At 32.5% G+C, this 24,414-nt stretch overlaps 1 protein-coding gene across 3 annotated transcripts in view; it reads left to right on the top strand.

The window, feature by feature from the left end:
• Positions 1-9,079: 9,079 nt before the first annotated feature.
• The window catches only part of LOC108722445 (serine proteinase stubble), a 20,374-nt gene continuing 5,039 nt past the window's right edge, over positions 9,080-24,414 (top strand). The window contains exons 1-4 of one of the 3 annotated variants that reach the window (XM_018447566.1): positions 9,080-9,178; positions 20,381-21,122; positions 22,287-22,331; positions 23,898-24,152. In XM_018447566.1, coding sequence (XP_018303068.1) covers positions 20,645-21,122; positions 22,287-22,331; positions 23,898-24,152 — 778 coding nt within the window. In that variant the 5' untranslated portion in view covers positions 9,080-9,178; positions 20,381-20,644. The remainder of the gene's footprint in view (positions 9,179-20,380; positions 21,123-22,286; positions 22,332-23,897; positions 24,153-24,414) is intronic. The other 2 variants (XM_018447567.1, XM_018447568.1) reach the window with 2 other exon arrangements.

Here is a 24,414-nt window from a genome sequence, read left to right as displayed (position 1 = left end):
TTATATAATTATATATAAAACATTTTTTCCCGGGTAATTTCACATTCAATAATATAATATATTGTAGCATATATATTTTACTTACGTACCCAATTGTTATGCATTGTTGAGTGTAAAATTATAACATCAATGTTATATTACTATTACTTTGTGTTTACTGGGAGATATTTAATGTGGAAATAATAAGATAATAAAATTTTTGCAGTAATTTTTTCATTGTGAAATTTAAAATTAAGAATTTTTCAACGATCTCCTCTTATTGAAAATAAAAGTTGCTGAATCTTATAAAAACTGGGAAACTAGTATTAAGCGCGTTAATTTATTGATTTTTATGTCGTACGTATTTACACTATAACTTACATTAAAATTACAGTAAAATTATAGAACAATTTACATACTGATCTCAATCTCTAATTTGTTTTGTGACGTTTACAATCTTTATTAGACGTACTTATAACATTCGATTACGAACATGCAAGTAGTTTTTGATGTAAATTGGCCGATTAGAAACGTTGTCGCGTCCCATTCACTTTCGCTGACGAAAGCGAGGAGGACATGTACATGTATATATAAGAAGCGACTAGTAAAAGAAGAAAGAATACTTTTGAGACTGTATATTATAACAATTGTACATCGCGCGTAGTGATCGCGTGACGCACGTAAATGTAATTAAAGGTAAATACTTAATTTAATCGAGTGGCAATAAAACTAATACGGATTGCAACGTAGATTCCAACTTGTTATTATTTTAAGCAGCACGTTAAACTAATCGATAAGCCGATATTCATGCCCGCGTAAAAGAAGACCAAATCTAACGCAATAAAAATTAAGTAACATACAAAAAAATTGTGCGCAAAGACACAGGAATACCATGTTTTTGTGTAGTAAGATAGAAGTAGTAACTTGCGTTTTATGAATACATCGCCATGAGATGTGTTTACGAGGGTAATTGACCGTTCATGACGCCGTGAAGACGTAAGTGGAGCGAACACCGGAATTATCCCTTCGAGATTCGCTCGCTTATTGATTAGAAAGCCGATAAATGCGTGTAACAAACGATAAATATTGGAAAGATGTCACTCGAATAGAGATTAATCAATATAATTACCGAGATATTCAAGTTAAAGAATTGACACATTGATTTTATTAAGTGTTTTCCTCAGAGAACAGATAGCTACAAAATTAAATTTATTAACAGATGCGAAAGAAATTGGTTATAGAGATAACAATCTGCAGATAACAGATTGCACATCCCTTACAGAAATTGTCAAATTATCAAATTGTCCTGAAAAGTAGTGGTTAATTATTTATTTTGAGTATCAAACCTCAAAAAGACACCAGAATTTTTTTATGTAAACGATCTACTGGGGTGTTTTTATACCCAAATTAAAATCATTATTGTTAACAATTTATTGTATATTATTGGGTTTCCGCTTTATTATAGCTGTATTTTAAATTATGGATATGAATTTAATCCAATTTTTTGAAATAGGAGCCAAACAAATATTAAACGAAATAACTACTTCAGTAATTTATTATGACAGTTTTTAAAAAATAAGAATTTTAATTAATATAATTTTTTATTGTGAATTTTTTTTTATGGAATTACATTAAGAGATTCATAAGAAATAGTTATTAAGAAAGAAGCAATGTATTAAATGATATTCAAAATATAAAAAATGATATTTTACAATAATTTACATTTTTTCGCTATTTGGGATGTAAAAATACTCCAGGTGACTATTCTTAGATTAATATTCAAAATAAATTATTTTTAGTATTAAATTGGATTTTTCTGTAAGGGATCCCATGTCAATCGTAATTCCGATCACTGCTTATTATATAGTATTTGTTCGTATAATTAGCGGTAGGTACGTTGCACGCAAAGCGTGCAACACAAGTAGCGGTTCGAGTAGTAAGACTCTTCAAAGATCGCTTAATCCTATTTGGGACCTACTTTTAAAACGTGCGGGAGAGAAAGTAAGAGGAGCTGCCGATGAAGTGACGGCGGTCGCGTGCTTGAGAAAGTAAAGTCCCTTTCGCGCATAGAGATGTACACTTGCGTATACACTTGCGCCGATATACGCGGCTGTGTGTATACCATATATTATATTTGCCAAACCGATCTATATGGGTCGCGAAAGGAAGTTAGTATGACTAGCGATACATAAGAGCTTCATCTCGATCTCCTCATCTTGTTTGGAAACTTTTACACTCTAAAAAATTATTTTGCATTAAATTATAATTCATTATAGCATAGAAAAAAAAGTAAACGTAATAACACAAAAATTAAGATGGAAATTGAAGAATGGATAGGAAATTCCGAAATTAATTAACCGTTGATTAAATTAAAAAATTAATCTGCATTAATACTTATTAATTTAAGATTATATGTTAATTGCATTAAATGCACTTTGCGCAATATTTTACATAGTTTGAGATTAAATTAAGATTAATTCGCATTATTTAATTTTACATTGTACATTAAGTTATTGCATATAACGCATCGCGCGCAATATTTTACAGAGTTTCTAACGGAGTTAATACATCATTCATGAAGCAATAAGCCTTGCAAATTATTGGAGCAAGTATGATAGCACATTTTCCTTTTACGAGGAAGATTACGAATAGAATCCTTTTATATCGCTCTAATTAACGTCATTCTTGTGTATTACACGTGAAGTAGTAGCTATTTAAGATAATTACTTTACGATTTTTGCGATAAAAAAGATTTTCATTTCATAAGCTTGATTCCTTGAACTTACTACTCAACGTATCTCGAGTATAAAATAATGTTACGCTTTTTAACTTTTTATAATCCGATTTTTATTAATTATTTGTCATTAACAAAATGATGATTATGTTATTACTCTTCGTAATATATTATTACCATTCATTAGCGATGAATAATAGATTTAAAATGTATAAATTAATTAAATAAAAACTTTTTATATCTCTAAAATTGCGATACTATTTTAAACAGTGGGTTACTATTAATTTCCAAATCTTAAAATATATTGCGACAAACATTTTAATGTCGCGCAACAAAATTTCTATCAAGCTACATTTATTAAATGTCAATTGGATGGCAAAAAAATTTGGTCAAAAGTTTTGCGTTCAACAAACTATTAATAACGTATATTAAAAAAAAACAACTCTAGAATTAGTTATATCTTATTAAATACCAAGAATAATAATTAATATTCAAAACGGCCACTTTTAGTTTTGATACTTTAAGGTGCTTCGGGAACACTTCGATGATGCCACGTATCTTTTCAAATAAATTCTCCTAGGTAGCCATAGAGCTTCATCAACAGACGAAAATTTTGATGCAGTCTTTTTGATACTTGATAAGATATAACTAATATTCCAGAGTTTGTTTCTTTTTAATATACGCTACTATAATAACGTATATTTAAAAAAACAAATTTTGAAGTGTGACAATTATATCTTACTTGGGTAATAATTTGATAAACATACAAAACTGTGTGGCTAAACTTTTTTCTCACACATTCTCTGTACACATCTTCGATTTCAACAGATAAAGGCTATAGCTTTTAGACAACGGCATTTCATCGTCTGTCCTTTTCCTATTTCCGCAGAAATTATAGCTTATTATTAGATAAACTCGTTACTCTCTCAATGCTCGTCAATGCATCAATGTAGTAACGTGATTGCGCTGACACATTGCCTTTTTTCGCTCTGGTTAATATTACATGCAGTAGTCATTGCATTCCATGGGTAGATATTTATCTATTCGCGTCACAATAGTTGCGCGGGCACGTATTGTATACGCAAAAGACTGTGTAACGTCGCACCGTCGCCTAATTGTATCTCGGCATCTTAGGCTTCCTTAACATTGCGCAATATAAAACACGGACTCATTTTTCTCCTTTTCTTTTCATTCTCTTGCAACACACATTAATGCTTCTTTATTTCAATTAATTCACTAACTTGCACGCGCCTGAGATAGCTATCGAGTTGTGCATTGACTTTTTAGGAGGCTTCGATTGCGGATCGCATACAATCGAATCAGCATAACTCTAATTGCAAAATAATAAGTACTTGAATTTTTAAAATAAATGCGGTTTATTAAAAAAATATTGTAATTATTTTTAAAGAACAAAAGTTTAAAAACAAAAAGTAAGGAAAGTTGCCGAATGAGTTTAAGTTATTCTCTCTTTATTATATTTTCCATTTCATTATACTTATTTGTACATAAATAAACATTAGAAATTGTAGCTTGTTTTAAACACCTATTATGTTTATCTTTTCACTGATAACAAATTAATTTGTTATTAAATGAAATTTTGATATCCCAGCCCGTTTACTTATATTACATATTGCAAAACATACAGCTCTAAAAGATATTAGCTTGTTTTTTATCCGTATAGAATAATAATCATTATAGATAGTGATATCTAAAGAACAGAAGAAGAAACTCTCTCAGACTTCCGGCAATGAGAGACATAATTTGTTCGCGAAGTCGCGATAAACACACGACGGATACACCGGACTTTCGAAGTTCACGGAGAAAGTTACACTTGGTTGACTCTAGGTATAAAGGCGGGTGCTAAAGTTGTCTAGACAAATAAAAGAAGCAATGATGATTTCGCGATCGTGCTCTCCGATTTCGACCCAGTTCTTGCACACTTTGCGCGGATTCCCATTCGGCGACATTCTTACGCCGCGAGTCGCTCTCTACAATAGAATCTGGTCGGAGAACACTTTCGATTTTAATTCAGCTCGTTCTTCATGCCAATTTTTTTCTTTAATAGATGCAATTCATTGCTGTTAACGAACCTCATTAATCAGGTAGGCTTATTTATCTATGTTATGTTAAAGCGAGCGCATGAAAGGTATCATATATTTGGTAGTATATATTAAAAACTAATTAAACGTTTATAACAAAAAGATCAAATTAGTTTTAAAATGTAATTTCTATAATTAGGAGCAGTAGGAATTTATCACTTCGTTGCAGTTCGAACCCGCATATTTAATGGTTCGCGTTTTGTCACTCTCACTAATGCGGATAAGCGTTACGTTTCAAGCTTGCTGTGGTCAGCTGGATCACGTTTACTCAAAGAGATAGTTCATGTAACAACATACTAATCCAATGTCTTGGTTCGAGGTGTCAAAAAGGAGAAAGGAGTTAATAATGCGTTGTACATGACGTATGTAACATCTTTTACTTTCGTTTTCAGCTAGAATATAATTTGCATAAATTTTTGACGTTTTTGCACATATAAACATACAAGTAATGGTTTGTGTTTCTAATTTTTTATAATATTAATTTTTAATTTTAAACTGTTAATTATTAAAGAAACAATGATAATCCAATATCCTAAGTTAAATAACATTTTATTACTTTTAATTTCTATGTCAAAATATAAATTAATTCATTTTTGTGATTGAATTGCTTAGTTTTAAAATAGATATATCCATGTAAATAATAAATTAAAGAGTCATATTTAATATTAATTCATTTCTTGAGTTAAATTATTTAACTCCATTATTTTACTTAAATTAACGACATATTGAGTAGGAGTGACAATCTGATGAAAATTCATTTCACTTTTATAATAAAAAATAACTCAAATTGGACAAAATTTGAGTTATTTTTAATTATGTACATTATGAATTTATAATATTGCTCATAATTACAATGATTTTATTGCAACATTCTATAAACCGAATATCGCCACAATTCCTTATTCACAAAAAAATTATCCAAGATTCCTAATGTTACCTTATAATTTGATGAATCAACGCGGTTGTATATCATAAAATACTAATTTCCCGTTTTTTTTTCAGAATAAACTTGTTACACATTGAAAAAGTTGATAGCCACATTCTCGTCTTACGTCCTTGTAATTACGATATTACCGAAACGGATCCACGAGATTCATAATTTATACCATCAGCGCGTAGGAATGTTATGGCAATCAGCGAAGGCCGATCTCGAAAGTGATTAGAACTGCTCGTCATCGTTCACCGATCATGATTGCAAAGCTCGCGGGCGAATCCCCTGACAATCATAATTCGTCTTCACGCAAATCTAAGCATGAAAGTAACATATTAGAACTTTACGTCGAAAAATAATCTTATTAAGATTGTTTTATCACTTTTCTTCGACTTTCACCGTCGTTAAACAACAATTCATAGCGCAACGGTTTCCTCATGCCATCGTGAATTCGTAAGAATGGGAATGTCTCGAATAAAACGGCTTCTTCTTCTTAATGGGCCGAATTGCTGATCTTAACGAGTTAAGGACTTATCGAAAATTCTGAATTGTAACTTTACAAACAATTTGTGATTTGAGATTTAAATAGTGCTAACCCAGATTGCAAAAATATTTTATTACATATTAACTTAAAATATGTTAACTTAATTAAACCAATTTAGAAGAACGCGGCGGATACAATCGTATTATAAAAAATATACAAATGAGATTAGTATATGAAAAAACATTTACTAAATTTTGATAACATTTTTTCAATTTTAGCAACAACTAAACATTTACCTATAGAAAGTAAATATTTATTAAATAAAAAAATGATGGTTGAATCAAGTTAATGGTTTTTTTACCAAATATATACATATAAATATAAATTCTTACATTTAGTATATATTTAGTTAATATTATTTAAACATTTATTAAAATTTAGTACATTTTTCAGTGTATATGATAGTTTATTTGTATCCTCTGTATTTCTTTTTTTAAAACACTAAGGACCGATTGTTCCAGTTTCAAATAAACTATGTGGTAATTTACTTATTGGATAAACAAAAGAGTAAAAGAGTAAGAGCATAAGAGAGTAAGAGTAAGACAGTGAGCTGAAGTTTGGCAAAAGGTGGAACAATCCAGTCTAAGGACAACAGTTAAATAATAGTTCTTTCTTAAAAAAAGACACACACAATCTTATAAATATTATACAATATTTTCTAAAAGTTAAAGTATAATATGTAAGAATCACTTAAAAATGTTAGTGTATCTGTAAAAATTAACCCAGATACAAACAATCTATTGTGTATAGTAAAGGACCGGAAAATTATTATGTATACTAAGGGATATAAAGAACGAGATATTTTTGTAAAGTACAAAATTCAAGAAGTTTCCATTTTTCATGCTCTTTTTAAATAAAACAATAGTCCGCACTCATTCTTAGAACGGTCGACTGCAGTTAATTGTTTCAAACTGTTTCCTAAACGTCCACAACGGACCACAACGGTCCAGCGAAGTGTGAAGATATATTTCGTGAATTAGAAATGCTCTATCTTTAGGGCTTTTTACAATGCAAAACAAGAAGATCAATTTTAATTAAAAGATTTTAACTTTATTTTTATAACACGAAAGCGAAACATCCTTATTCGATCAAAACAGACCTTGTCTAATAATATTTCTTTTTTGAGTCAATTTATATTATACAATTTATATTATACAATTTCCAGTTCAGGCAAACTGCTCGCCGATTATTTATTAATCTTGATACACAGTTCTAAATTGAAGATATAGCCATATAATAATATTACATATTAAACTAAAATACAGTTTAATAATAACGTTAAAGCCCTTTAAATTATTAAAAATAATTTTTTGCAAAAATATGCATTATTTTATAAACAAGATATTCGATCACTACTTAACAAATTCTTCGGATTACAGATGTTTGATGGTAGATATAAAATTTTTTTCTGCGTAATGATTTCTACATGATTTGTGATGTACTTTTGTCTGTGTTTTTTGAAATATTTACACGAACTCTCACCTTAATTAATAAGATAGAAATGTCAGATGTCTGTAACTTTCTAGTAAGAAATTAAGTACCTGCATCTTGCTCATCCTATAGAAGTTATGAACAAAGGAACAATGCGATGAGAGATTAGGTGGACCATCGTAGATTTTGGTGACATTCAAATGTCATCCTTTGCAATTCTAGGAGATGTGATCCCTTTTGAATCGCGCTCTTTTACGGTAATATTGTCCATTTATCTCGGATATTTGAAATAAAATATTACTATATACTAGCATTATGACAAACGCATTATCATCACTAACACAAAAAAAATATATATATATATAATTTATAATGAAAAAAGTTGAAGTTACTCCGAAATTATTGCATATCTTTCCTGGAAAATCTCCATCATTGCCGGATGTTAGAAGGTATTACGAAAACTCGGTGAGACCGATGATGGATAAAAAAAGACAAAGTAGGAGAAAAGAAGAGTCATTCTGGATTATCGGATAATCAAAGATCTTCCCCGCAGGCACTGGTTAGTTTTATTTTTTTTTTATTCGGATGCCGAGGATTGGTGGCGGCGCCGGCGGCTGTCACCTCGCACGCGACAGTGGGGAGACACTGCGAGAGAGTTTTACGTACTGAAATGAAACTACTCGACGGAGAAAGTGAGAGCAGACGTAGCGGTGCCGGCGGACATTGACGACGAGCAGGCGTTCTTCGGAGTCCCTCGACGAGAGAGGATAGACATGGTGCGAGCCTTCCACATGGCGTGGAGCTTCGCCACCGTGTGGTAATCGATACGTTTCATCGGTCGTTCATAAAGTGTTGGGTTTCAAAAAAGAAATTTTTCTTTCGGAATCGGGAGAATCAGATCGAGAGATTGGATAATCTTCAGTGTAAGACAGGGTCAAAGAAAGCAAGTGCAAGTGAAGAAAAAAATGAAAAAAAGGCGGTGGCCTTTTAAAGATACGAAAGAGAGGAATCCCAAAGCTTGACAATAACGGAACTAAGACGGTATTTCGAAAATTCGAACACGGCTTTGTTAGTCACCGAAGTGACAAAACCTTATCATGTCGCGATAACGCACGACTACGCGAACAAGACGTTATATAGCTTCTTGCAATAGTCTCGAGAGTACAACCGCAGGTTCGGTTGATCTTGCTGTTCTGAATATGTAGATTACGAGTGTACGGGCGTTCCGTGATTGTGGAATTGGAAGATAATCAACGACGAACAATATCTTGCGGTGATACGGAAACAACCACCCGTTGCGACGGTACCTCAATTGTGTTATGGTGCTGAGGACTACCTCGGTCATACGAGGCATCGAGCGTGCAGAAGGAATAGTGTCCTGGCTGGTTCCTCCTGAGAAATCGTTCGCATTGCTTCGATCAGCCGAAGAGAAATCCGGGAAGGTCACGTCTGTTGAATCGGTGAGTGCAATCTCACGCCGATTTGTTTCCCCCTCTCGTAGACCAGTGGTCTATTTTATTCCTCGCGTTTTCTATTTTCTAATTTTAAAAAGCGCTAATATAAAAAGAATACGTGCGAAATCTGGGAATGGTTCACACGAATAAGATAAAAGCAGAGACTAACGAATATTGTTAGTAGCTTGGTGTGAATATTATATAAAATACTTCTTAAAACTATGGAAAGAGGAGGGAATATTATTTACTTAACAGGGAGAAAGCAATTCGAAAGAGAAAAGTCTGTTGCATTTCTATAACAAGATGCAATTTAAGTTCATAATTTGAGATCGTCGTATGTGTAGTTCATTATTGCGGAGAAACAATATTAGAAGCAGGTGTTTGCTAAAACAGTGCAACGCGATGAAAGATCTATCTCACGATCAAAAGCACGTTTCTTTTTCTTCTTTTTTTTTTTGTTAACAATGCAAGATGAACTTCGTCCATTGATCAACTTAATAAATGAGAACTTTCACCCATTTTATCGCGCGCTTGATTGTACGAACGATAATCGTGTATGTGGAGAACACATAGCAAAGATAAAATTTATTCAATTTATTGTCGGAATCGGCGTAATGGATGAAGGTACATAGAACGGAATGCCCGGTTTCGTTTCGTTTCGTTTCGTTAAATTTAATGTGTGATTAAACGGCAGTTACTATAAAAGCGGGGAGAAAGCAAGATCGGCTTCGTGGAGAGCACCTATCTTTCCAAAGAGAGGCTATCAGTCGTTTCTTACGTATAAAAAGTGTGTTAAGCGAAAAGCGCAAGCCGATGCGTGCGGTGATTTTGACGCCTGGAAGCGATCGGTGCCAGATTCGCAACCTGGATTTCAACATAATACGACATTAAGTTTAATAATCGCGTTATGCTAATGATTTCTAGGCTTAATAATAATATAGACTTAATAATAGGAGCCTGTTAAGGAAGGAATGCTCCGATTGAATATCAATTTTAGATAATTCACAATTGCATTAAAATTGGTTTTAAAAAAAGAGTATCTTCTTGTAACTGAATAATTCATTTTATGAGACTGGATTGTCTACTAAATTTTCCGCACGGATTTCACCTGCATACTCCACCTTTACCAAGCAATTGTATTCATTAACTCAATTCATGCAGAAACTTGTTCCAAAGATATAAAATAGTGGCCGACAAAAACGTTACGCTCCTCGAGATTTTTAGACAGACACGAAAACGTATACATTTTTAGTAATTTACGAGAAGAAAGTTCCCTCTGATTTCGGAAGGTAGACATGGTTTCGTAAAATGCACGTGATCGTTGGTTTAAAGCGCGATTTCGTGTCACGTGGCGCCTCAGAAGAGGTTTTTTTTAAGCTGCCATCCTCGTAGGCAGTGAAAGTACTTCCGTTCTTTCTCAAAACGAAACGCTGGCGACGTCGCATTGAGGATGCACGCTTCGGTACCGTCGTACACGCATTGCCCAAACACTTCTCATGGTTTACGTAACAGAATTCGATAGAGGTCTGAAGAGAGAAACGTGGAAGAGTTGTACCAGCAGGCTTTTAACTTGTCACTTAAATCGTCTAGCAATAAGCGTCGTGAGAGTGAATACATCTTATAATTCTCCATAAGACCCGACTTACACATTTTTTATTAACGTGCTAATCTTTTAGAAAATTAAAGAAAATTAGCTAAGACAATATAAAAATTTATAAATATTAAAATTTATAAATTATATTCTTTTAGTTCTTCTGCTAAAAGACTAACACGCTAGTCATTAGTAAAAAGGCATCATGTAAATCAGGCCTAAAGCAAACAATCAATAGAAATATGTTGATTCATCCTTCTTTTGATTTTTATCTCGCAAAATGCGATTTTTACATAACTGTCCGCTGAAAATCAATCATTATTGCACATCTATCATTTGTGATCTTGAAAATGGCCCAGAAATGAAGTGGCCAGCGCGCGAGAAAAGATTTGTTACACAATGGAAAGTGTTCGTCACGAAAGATCGGTGAATTAGACCGCGAAAATGCTTACTCTTTTCAAGGCCGTGAATAAGATCCACGGTTGCGACGTCAAGATTTCTTCAGAAACCGGTTTCTATCCTCCGAAAGGAAACGCGGATGGGTTTTTGAAACATATTAATAAGGCACAAAGACGAATTTCGAACATATCTATATTGAGTCCGTTCAAGTCTTCACTTGCGGTATTTCCTATCGTTTTGCTTCGGCAGAGAAAGACGATAGAAAACAGAAGCTACCACATATGACATATCCGGTGCGATTGCAACAATAAGAATGAGCAATCGAAAGATAAAAGTCTCTCCGCTCAATGCTACGTGAATTTGAACAGGTTCGGTCTGTATAAATTTATACAACAGAGTCAGCAATATCAAGAGTTAGCTATTATCTTAATGGCTAAGTAAATATAACAAAGTTAAATTTATTTGTTCCAATGTAGATTAACGTTAATCTCGGTTTAATTTACTTTTCATCGTATCTCAAAACCTATTTCTGTTAATATAGATTAACTTTAATCTTCATTTAACTTACTCTTTATCTTCTTCTAGTTTTAAGAATTATAAAAAGATAAAGAGTAAGTTAAACCGAGATTAAAATTAATCTATGTTGGTAAAAATGAACATAGTTCTTAGAATTAGAAAACGATGAAGAGTAATTAAACCAACTCATACGGCACACTTTATTTGAGAAATATCTTGAGAATGTTCTTAGGATACAGAATGTTCTTGGGAGATTTATTTTATATAAGGGAAGTAAATCTACACACATTGGTAATCTTTATTATTATATTTTAATTTGTTATTATATTTTTCTCGATTTAATTTACTTTTCATTTTTCTAATTCTTAGAATTAGGAAAAGATAAAAAGGAAGTTGAACCGATAATTATCATCTGCATTAAATAAATAAGTGAACTGATCCTGGAAACGCACTTAAGTTATTATAAATTCTCACTATCATTACATATCATTTCCATTATTATGAAGAATCTCGGCAATATATCAGTATAGATACACGTGATGATAGAGTACTTACTGAGGTATATAATATGCAATTTCAAAATATATAATACACGATATCGAAACCAGAATTATTCTCTTATGCATTAGGTACATTATACGGAAAATTAATTCCGTGCCGATAATAGATACGACGGTTAATAATGCGCGCACAATGTAATAGCGCTTCATTTTCAGGGCGAAACGTGATATTATTTAGTTTTATTATATAATTCCGGACGCACGCACGTACGTTATCACCGACATTTATCGTCGTAGCTCGGCGGCGCGTGCAGAGCTTTTCTCCGTGACGCTTGGCTGGTTCTATTGTTGTTGTTGTCGGCTATTAGAGTGTATGACAGGGTACGCGATGCATCAAAAGAAAATCATAACCGATCCTAGCGCAGCGGAACGCGCACGAGAGAACAATTATCCTTCGATTTGGGCGAAAGTAATGGTGAGCTCCCGCTCGACGCCCGGAGAAAGTGATGGGTCTTCACGTTCTTAATGCTGATTCACACGCGGAATTCGATGTACCGCTTCGTACGCGGGACGCACGTGGATCACGGGAGAGGAAAAGGGATATGATTGGAGATCCGATCTCCGTGTGGGTGTTTGCATGTGCGTGCTTTCACTAACAGCTGAAAATGGATGCGGGCTCCGACCGGTATACAACTGATCACATACATTCTTTTATTTATATATCTTTAGATATTAAATTTTATGTAAACACACGTCCAACCACACTATAAGAAAAGGATATAAAATTATGTAAATTGTAAATAATATATGAAAAAAATTACTTAATTTATAGTGGAAAAATGTAAAATTGTGCGTTTCTACATAAATTAGTATTCTTTTATCTTTAATAGTATAAATATATCATTAAATTAGATTGAAAAATTATATACAATAACAGAATATTTTGTAGTTTCCATGTAAATATATGCACATTGGTTTAATATTATATAACATAATGGTAATATATTGCACATATTATTATTTGTATTTTTATATTCTTTTTTATTTTACACGTCAATAATATAGCTTAAGAAAAATTATACATAATTTGTTGAATTAATGTTTAAATATTTCTATAAACTTAACTTTTCATTTGTAAATTTACTTTGACAAATTGTTTATAATTACTATAAAGAAGAATATAATTTTATTTGTAAGTTGTAACTTTACTTCAAATACCTGTAAATATACACCTTTAATAATGAGTTCCAAAATTACCCACAATAATTGTTGTAGTCTTATATGTAATTGTTAGAGGAGATCGCAACAAAGTCTTCCTTGTCAATTATTCTTTTACTACAGATATGTGACGTTCTTTTAGCCGTTCTTTTCCTGAGTTCTTCGATCAGATAAAAGTGTTTCAATTTATTACATACAATTCACTCATGAAATTGTTATGGAAACAGATTGAATTTTTTAGATGTAATTATCAGTGTAGAAAATCATGAGATCATATTTGATTTAGAAAAAACTATAATAATTTTCTCTGAGAGATATTTAAATTTTGGTTCACAACATCCTAAATGTTACAAAAGGGGTGTGATTTACGGAATGATTAACAAAATATTGCAATTATCTTACCCGAAATTTCATTAAAAAAATCAGATTAATACGATTACTATTTTATTTAAGAACTGTTATCCTCTTCTCTCTCTCTCTCTCTCTCTCTCTCTCTCTCTCCTTTTATATTTTCTACAATACACACTAGAATAAAATATTATTGCAACATAACTATCTCACATAATGAACGAAATAATGACATCAACCGATACTTTACTATACCATATATAAAATCCTTTTCAGAGGAATTCTCTCACATAACTAAGGGAATCAATTTAGAACTTGTGTGTCTTTTCTATTCCAAATACCCTAAAGAAATATATCACGGGTAAAGGTATTTTAAATCCAATCTTACATCATGATGTGGTATACATACAAGATTTCATATCATGATTGTGACGCATCTTATATTAGCCAAACCAAGAGACAGTTGAAAACGAGAGTCGCTGAACATTCTAAGGATATAAATAAAAGAACTGGTTCCCTATTAGTAATAACTGAACATAGAGTGTCGTGCGATTATGATTTTAATTGGAAAGAGGTAAAAATTTTGGATAATAAACCTTCTTAAAAAACTAATTTCGGAGATGGTACATATCAAGAGACAGAGACATGGTTTAAACAAACAGAACGACACCGAATCCCTTCCAGAATCATATATTCCAATATTACAGCTATTGTCCCCCTAACGTTCCCCCTTCCTTTCCATTTCCTCAGAGATCCCTTTCCTTCTCAATTTGTTATTCCTATAGTTTCGTTGTTAGCTGTATTATCACTCTTTGGACGTTTTTAAAATAATTCTTTCAATTTGACGAATTCGTGATATCGTTGCGCTATTATATCTTTTAAATGCGAATCAGTTATAACAGAAATATTAACACAAGTAAGAATCTCAAGTCAAGTACAAAGCTTAAATATTAATTACAATTAAATTAATTACAATTAAATTAGTATTGTTTTTCATTTACTGTTACATTGGAAAATTTTAAAATTAAGTCAAGTCACTGGAAACATATTCGAGAATTTCGATCATTATATCACAATTGATGACTAATGAAATAAATTGATTAATGAAGAAATGATATAGCGAAGCATGGAAATTATATTCACTGTATACTCAGAAGAACTTTAATTTGTAATATTCAAACCGTTTTTAATATTTGACCTGTTATGTAAGATAGGATTTGTTTCTATGTTTTAATATTGGACTTAGTATATAAGGTAGGATTTGTTTTTATGTATTAATATTGAAAAGATCTTAGTTTAAGGACGAAACGTTTTTTTAAAAATTTGGAAAACATTAAATATTAGCTATCAAGAACTAGCATTGACTCTTAGCTCTTTTTGCCTTTTATTAATCTGACAATAATTCGAATAGTAATGTTTTTTTAGATCTGAAAATAATTCTGTTGGATTATCAAAATAATTATGTAGTATGCTTAAGTATGATGAACAATGTTGCAAAAAATTATGACATTTAACAATCAACTTAAGCGTCTTACGTAATTACTTTGATGATCTAATAAATTTATTTTTAGATCTTTCTAGATAAATTTTTAGCGAAACCATTCTTTCTGTCTAAGTGACTTTAAATAATTGTAGTAAAACAAAAAAATGCCTTTATTAACGAAACTGTAGGTTTACATTTAATCCCGAACTTACTATTAAAGGAATAAAAACAAACGAAAAAAGAAAACAAATATAAAGTTATTATCAAAATAATTAGCATTTATTATTAATAAAGAAGTATCGTATATAATTGGTCTGGGTTTTTTTTTTCCCCAGTTGAACTCCTTTACCGTTTATTTTTCTCCTTTCTCTCCAACGTAGATAGAAAGATAGAAAAGATAAACTGTGCAAGAAATTCAGCTCAAAAGAACAGATCTAAAAGATCAATGTATGTAGAATTGCGTGATTAACATTTTAATGTTGATAAGTGTGATAAGCATGGTTGGGTAGTGCTAAATTAAAAAGATAAAAGTTAAGTTAAAAAGTTAAAAAGTTAATTAATTTTAACTTAACTTAGTTACATTGTAGACTCTTAACTTTTTAACTTAATTTAGTTACATTTTATCGGTAATTATTAACTTTTAATTTGATTTTTTTTTTAAGTTAATCCTCAGATTAACTTAAACACAATGCAAGAGAATAATGAGTATATAATTTAGTAATTTTATATTGTATAATCGTTACTTGTGAACAAAAATAACTAGATTCTTTAATAAATATGCTGTAAGAAAGGAAAAATATGAAAAATTATGTAAAATGGTCAAACTTTTTCTCTTTTTTTTAGTTGTTGGTTCAGACCAAATTTAACTTTTAATTGTTCAATTATTTTTTTTATTAACTTAACTTTTAATTCAATTAATTTCATTATGGATTAACTTGTATTTTAATTAAGTTAAATTTTCGAGGCTGTTAACTTTAATTTAATTTAATTAAAAAAAAAAAGTTAACTTACCCAACCCTGGTGATAAGTTCTAACTTGATTTCACACAATTTAATACGTATATCAGTCTTTTACGTCTATTGAAGTACGCTTAACGGAGCTGCAAATCTAAAAAGAAAAACACAGTTATCTGTAGTTTTGTTATCTATAATTCAAAGGAAAGAGAAACCACAATATCGAGAATCGCAGTTGGGAATTCTAAAGATCGGGGCAAAAGGCATCGCGTTATAGTAATCGAACACTTTCACGGTGAAAATCACCGTGCTCAACATGGTTTCACGTGCATTCGTCGCGTGGTGGTATTTCATGATGACAAAGGTAATTACAGGGAAAATAGCAGGCGGGAGGTTTCGGATTCTTTGGAGAACCATATGAGCGATTCGTAACTTCCGCCGCCAGGGCGGCTGGTGGTACTGCGTGAACGTGAACTTCACATTGTCGTGCACGCAAGAAGTATACTTTCACTTCTGGTGGATCCACGCGACGTAGAGCCAATGACCTACTAACACATCGAATCTACTAACGTTCATCTTCACTCACGATTGACGATGGCCCGACAAGGCCGTCCACTAAGATTATTTAATGAACAATTATATCCTTCCATTCTTGTTTTTTTTTTAGCATTTCTAACGCTTCGAAAACTGACCCCTATTTGTCTATGGCCAATTCATGGCAACGATCAAAATCAGTGTCTGGGAAAAATCTATTCATTACACGTAGATATTTTTGTGCTTATGATAAAAATTTATTGATTATTTAATTAATGCAGAATTATTTTTTAAAAAGTTAGCGAACTAATATTATAATTACATAAGCGATTGGAAATGTGGAGATTTCAGGTTTCAGATTTTAGAGACGTTAATTATGAGGAAGACTTATATTAAAGTGTTACTAGCGCGTCGTTTTCTCTCGCTAATGCCGTTCATGGGTGATAATTTCATTCAACAGAAATGCTGATGGATTTAAAGCACGTTCGGTAAATCTTTCTCGTGTATAAATGGCATGATCTTTGGTTCCGGATGAACTTCTTTACTTTCACTCGTTACGGAAGATCGTGACGCAAACTGGATTTCGTCCCAACCAGTCAAGAGGAATTCATGGGCCACGTGGAAGTTATTTTCGAGTTTGTTTCATTTGCCTTTAAGCATTGCCGCATGCAAGAGTTCCCTATGTATTTATGTCAACCCTTAAATCACGGATAATAGAATTTAAATTTAAAAGAAATAATTGTCAAATATTGAAGAAACTTCCCGTTACGAGCAATTGTAGATTATATGTTTAATAAAAAAAGTATCAGTAAAGCCTTTAAAAATCCTTACCTTCTAAAAATACAACAATAATAATAATAAACTTGTTGACTGCAAATACTAAATTGGCATGTAGAATATGTATCATGTTTTCTACCTCTACATTACTTTTATCATTTTATAAACAGGAGCAATAATTATGGATGGCCAAAAGAAAGTTCTTGGATTTATCGCGAAACTGCTACCAATAATTACAGTGATACGAATAGCGTGGCGTTCCTTAACGTCGGACCAGAATCTTCGATTCTACTTGACTGCGAGTCCGACTATGATGCGCATTTCCTTTCTCTAGGAATCAGGCGTTCTAATATGGCGCCCGATAGTGATTAACGACTCGTGAAACTCGAGGAGAAAATCAGCCTGAATTGAGTAGTGTCAGATTGTTTAGGATCCAAGTATTATTGCACATAGAAAGACCTCTTAGACTAATCGTCTCTTATCTGATACACATTTAGAAAAGTAAAATATAGCTTGTGTTACAGAACTGTTTGTAATATACATCTTGTTACAATAATCGTTTTGTAAATTTTTACTGTTTTTAACAATTATATATAATAAATTTTAACAATTTATACTGTGTATTATACGAGGGGAAATTAGAAAGTAAAGTGAACTTATTTATATTGTACGTACAAAACACGTTAGCAAAATAATGTATACATTATTTCTCAATATAATCGCCCAACCTAATAATGTACAATGTGCTCTTTGCTTCCTTGCTTTTGTGTAACAGTTCACAAGTCTTCATAGGTCCAATTTTTCATTATCTGGTTAACTTATGGTTATGTTTAATCTGATGTTTTATTCAATGGGCTTTATCTATCATGATATCCACCATCTATGAAGAAAGTTCCTGGCTGCCCTCAAACACATATGCACCACTCCCTAAATTTTAATACAACTGCTACTTTTACCTTGTTATAATAACATCACTTTGTTATAATAACGATTTGATAATGACATTGTGAACTTTTTATGATGGTAATGGTAACATCAGAGTTAGAAAAGTCAAACGTTATTTGTAACAGGTTGAAAAAATCATTCGTTAATGAAAAAAATAACTCTTAATTTGTAACGCGTTACTTTTTACTCGTTACTTTTACTCATTACTTGTTACGCGTTACTCGTTACTTATTACTTTTTTCAGTAACGCGTAATGGTGACAAGTTACTTTTCAAAGTGACTCTTCTAACTTAAGCATAACTTTAGCATTTAGTTAGTTAGCGTTACAATCATAAAAAATTGCAACAACGTCATCAAATTTTTTTCTATAAAAAGTAACAACAAAGTAACTGAAAAGTAACGTTTGTCAATCCTAATTATTTATTATCATTAAGGTTTACGGAAAAAGATGTTAAAGATACAATTGGTTTCACACAGTTATATTAGGTAAAATTACAAGTTGAGCATAGATTTGTTAATCGATTTAACTCGTTAATCAATTTAAATGTAATTGATTGCGTAATTTAACTAAAATGATCCAAGTGACACCGGGAAAAGATCCCTTTATAAGTTGGTGAAAAGACTTTTTTAGCAAAAACCAAAAACCATAGCGAGTCGTTGCTGGAAAGCATCATGTCGGACACCGTGTCGATTTGTGTATCGTTTAAAGCCTTGATGGAAAGCACTTACTTCTATTGTATCCAATCGTGCCGTGGCGTGTCGTTGTTGGAAAGCATCATGTTCGACCACTGTGACGATGTGTGTCACCTATAAACCTTGATGGAAAACTGCCAATGTTATGATCAATATTCGGAAAAAGGGACTGAGTGCATTTTTTAAATTGCAAATAACTTTTTAAATATTGATCATAATAGAGAAATATTATAACATATAACTTCTCAAAGACATTATATAAATATATATAACGTTTAACTGTTCCTATTTGTTATAGTATAATAAAAAAGTATCAAGTTATTTTAATTTTTATCAAAATCAAAATTTTGTAATTAGGCCCATCCCCTCAATTATAATAAAAAAAGTAAATAGAATGAAGTTTACAGCGTGAGCGCCCAAAGCGGGTGGACCTCATTGTCTATGAGACGTTCCAAGCGTCAAACGGCAATTGGACTGCGCGCGGGACGATGAGGTGAGAAGAGTAGCGGAAGGCCCTGGTAGCAAGCTGACATCAAAATAACGTCTTTTGACGTCAAAATGACGGCCTTTGACGTCAAAATGACGTCAAAATAACGTGTGTTGCTACCTGGGGGCGGAGTCGAATCGAAAATCAGCTGAGAAGTGCAAATCGTACCGAGACCTACTGTAAAGCATTAATTGTTCTTATTCTAATTACAATTACAGAGTTAATCAATTAACAATTAAATAATTATAATCTGTTCACAATTACTTTTCGCAATTACTTCATTTAATTGTTTTCAGCAATTAATAATTACGAAATATAATTACGAAATATAATTACTAATTGAATTAAGAATTATATTATAATTGTAATTTGTAATTGGTAATTGAATTACAGTTTTGCACAACTCTGCATCAATGTAAGATTAATTTTAATCTCGGTTCAATTTACTCTTCATCTTTTTCTTAGATTTGTTGATCGAGATTAATGTTAATCTTACATTGATGAAACCAGGAGTTTCACCAGAAAAAAAGATAAATAGTAAATTAGAGTTTAGAAAACGGTGCATATATGTTTTCGAGGGCATCTAAAAATCTTCTTTATAGATGAAATCCAAAGACTTGTGGACTGTTACACAAAATTCGTTGCAAAACTGGGCGGTTATATTTCGATATAATGTGCACGTACTAACGTTTATAAGTGAGGAATAAATAAATTTACTTTACTTTCTGATTTCTCCTCGTATATAACCTTTTAATTTTTTAAAGGTGGCGAAATCAGCGTGGTGAAGAAATTTATTATATTTTATCCCGTTGCAACCACCAGACGACGAGACCGCTTGCATCCTTTGTGGAAATGGAAAACGGAATGAAGTCGATGAGCAGACTGGTTAATTGAAATAAATTCACGTGAATGCACGAATTTCTAAATGGAACGCACACCGTTCGCGGAGATCAATTGTCGATAAACGGAGTCACTTAGTGAACTTTGAGCACTTGATCTCTACCAATTTCTAATCGTTCAGTAAAACGATGGGTGCATCGAGGCCGCGTCATTGGCTTCTAGCTGCAGTCATCCTAAGTCTTTCCTCGAGTTTGATGACAAGCGAGGTAGAGCAATTTACGAAATCTGATTCCTCGGTTGTCGATGTGCGAAGAGATGAAACCAATCATACCGGGGTGGTGACAATCCGCCGGCGAAGATACGTGCGATTTCCAACAGGGTCTGCTTATCTCCTCGAGGCCGGTTCAACGCCACATGGCAGAAATTTTGGGTCGCATCCGGTCACGCGTTTCATTCCGCAGACTCAATTCCCAGGATCGTGGAGACAACACAAGTCCTTCTGGAGAACTCCCGCCGATTACAACAGACCGATGGGACCGGTGATGTCCCATCGGACACCACGACTGATATTCCGTGACAACGACTTCCTGCCGCCGGTCGGAGGTGGCGCGGCTTCCTTTTTCCAGCAGTCTAATCAGTTGCCAGATTTCGAGGACGATATCAGAGGTAATCCGCTTTCTTTTTACTTTTCACTTTTTGGAGTGATACTAAATCTAATCTTTATTACAGCCACTTAGAGCCTATATTTTCCATTTGTAGATTAATACTATTAATCTCTTTTATCGTTTCTGTTGGAAAGTCTTTAACTCTTCTGTCAATAATTTTTCACCTTTTCACTATCGTGTTTCACAAGGTTCTCGTAAAAAATTTAAAAATAAAAACGAGATAAAATTTGTGTAAAATTGTTTTTTATCGTTCAAAGGATGAAATTTTTGAAGTGTCATAATCGAATTCACACAAAAAAATAAAAAAATTTACTGAAAAATTTGATATGGATAGCCCGTGCATTGACAAAGAGGCTAAAATAAATATTTAACTGAAAAAATTATAGAGATACGTTTTTTTTACTTCCATTATAATTTCTTGGACTATAAACTATAAATTACATATAATTTCTAATAAATTTAAACGATTAAGGTTCATGTACGTTAAATACACGTTCTCGATGCTTCAAATGCAGTATTAGGAATTATAGGTTAGCCACCTCTAATACTTAGTAGACATATAGCAATCTTTCATATAGGCCTGCGTTTATCGTTACTCGTTATTCTTTGATGCACAATAAATAACTTTTCCCTTTTACTTTCTTCCTTTTCTTTGTGTGCTCGCGTAATACCGTCGTTTCTGGTAATTCAATTTGCTGTACAAACAGTGCTTCATCAACGGAGTGCTTAGAGAAGCGTGCAAATACAAAAATACATTATATGAAACTTTCAAAGTATTTTAATTATAAACGAACCAACGTGATCGAATGAACTAACTCGTAAGCGTACCTAGGATGTGTAATGCCGGTGTAACAAGCTGTGACAATCACTAATTTATCATTATGAATCATGTATATAAACCGTGTATTCAAAAATGTTGGACGGTATTTGATCTTAAACAATATTAAACTAAGTAATCTTAAACAGCTATGAGAATAGAGTCAATTAATTTTCATATTTTCTTTTCTCTTCTAATTTTAAATAATTTGTTTGAATTATTTATTGAATTAGAGATTTTATACATTTTTTTCAAGATCAAAATTGAACGGCCTATTCTTTTTGCAGGAAACATTTTTTTTCTTTTGTTTTATTATGAAGCTTTTCCAGAATAGCATCTTTATTTCAGATCTCCGGAAACAGATGCCGGATGATTACCCTAGATTGGAAACAGGTACGTGCAACTTGTCAGCGGAATTACAAAGTTTGATAGTTAGCCGTAACGATGTTATTTCAGGGAATTTCCAATTCTTTCCAAATTCGCGATTTCTGCTTAGTTGATCGCCCCGATGACTTCGTCCTCTCACGTAAACTCATAAAAATCGGACGATTAGTCGCGCAATGTCCCACTTCTTAATGGCGCGCGAAACTTATTTCCATTACAGTCGACGACTTCCGTCGTGATTCAAGACACGGAAATCGTTACGACATCGTCGACGTCGCGCTTTGCCGCCGGACAGTAGATCGTCACGCTGAACTGGTACGAGGTCCTTTTACGATTGCCCAAATGTTTCTCTATAGAAAGTCTGTTAGAGAGACGGTTAATATTACCATGCCGATACTTTTTCTATCAATCGCACTTATTACCTTGAACAGTTTTATCCTAATAGATTTCAGCAAGATTTAATCGTTTAATCGTCGTTTGACACTATTTTATTTCAGACAAATTATCATAGAATTAAATTATAAATATGATCTTCAATTATATAAAGTAAAAATCAAATAGCTGAAAGTTTAATTAATTCTTTTTGTTTTGCTCCACAATTGGAAATTTGTATTAAATTTAATACATTTCATGTTTCCCAAACGGTCCTTTAGAATTTTTGTGTTTATTATCAGATAAATATGCTAGAAAATATAAAACAGTAAAAAATTAACACAAAAATGTAACAATGACATAATTTGTATTCAAATTGTGACAGTATATTTTTTTCAATAAAGTTAACATTTATGATACGTTAAATTATCATATTTTATTCATTTATTATCTTAATATTTACATTTTAAAATATATTGTTTTGTATCATTTATTTACTTATAAATTGTGTTGTTTTGGCGATTAAGAACTTTTAAACATCAATTTAACACAAAATATTCAAATAACACAACCACATTAATTACACTCGGATATGTTAAAAATTTAATACAACGATTTTAACAAGGACTGGTTTTAACACAAATACAAAAAGTTTTTTACTCTGTATGCCCATACTATTAGTCCTGGATTTTAACTTGGGATCGTTTTATCTTTCGAAGTTCGACTTGGAGTAATCGATGAAATAAAAACGACGGCTTTACATTTAAATCCTTCAATTATTGCTCGATAATTGCATTAAGCGTCAATAATTAAGTCGAAAAATTGATTGGAAAGATTTGCATTCTATAAACAGCTTCAACTTCTCATACTATTAGGGCCACTGTATGTGTCTTGAACTTAATATGTAGCAGTCACACTTTGTCTAGTTGATCGATATTAATAAGTTTTCAATTTTAATAATCGATATCCGATTGAGAGGAGTCGCGTACTCTCGAATTCTCTCTCATTCTCGTTGTCTTAATATAGTCATATAGATTGAGATTAGATTAGTAACCGCAATGACGTCTTTCCGCGCGCAAACTTGTTCGGACGTTTTCTTCTTCGACCGAACTGGAATTGCGACCGCGCATAGTTCGACAGTCGCTCAGGACGATTACGTAACTTGACAGTCGTGGAAGACAAGAGTTTCCATATTTTCTGCAGAGATGCGCCAACAAAAAAGACCGCTGTGGAAAGGCGACGATACGTTGTGCGCGGACGGACGGAGCTGTGAATTTTTTCTAATGTGCTGGATGACTGCTGGCCTATTGGACGGCAGCTGCGGCGGCATTATGTACGCATGTTGTCAGCGGAAAGACCCTACTAAAGCTCTCACTGATTATAACCTGATCGAGTCACCTAGAGATCAATCTCGGCCACTTCCGCTGGATTTGTACACGGAGACCGACAGCGACGATCGTAAGTCCTTCCTTCGAAGAGCATGCCATCCGTATTTTAGTACCGCACTTAAAAGCATGAGATCTTATCCATAGACTTCTGTATATTATAACCGCTAACACCTAGAATTCAATAAAATGTAAAGCCGGTAGCCATATTTACTATAAAATGCACATATTATCAGGGCTGGGTAATCATTTAAAATGCCAAATATAAAATACTTAAAAAAATGTATTTAAAATGTAAAATGTTTTTCGAATCCACTTTATATGTAAAATGGGTA

This window comes from Mycetomoellerius zeteki, unplaced genomic scaffold, assembly GCF_001594055.1.
Source record: "Mycetomoellerius zeteki isolate Tzet28-1 unplaced genomic scaffold, Tzet1.0 scaffold204, whole genome shotgun sequence".
NCBI classification, from domain to species: Eukaryota; Metazoa; Arthropoda; class Insecta; order Hymenoptera; family Formicidae; genus Mycetomoellerius; species Mycetomoellerius zeteki.
Note: the sequence above shows the minus strand (reverse complement) of the source record. Positions and strands in the feature narration are given on the sequence as shown.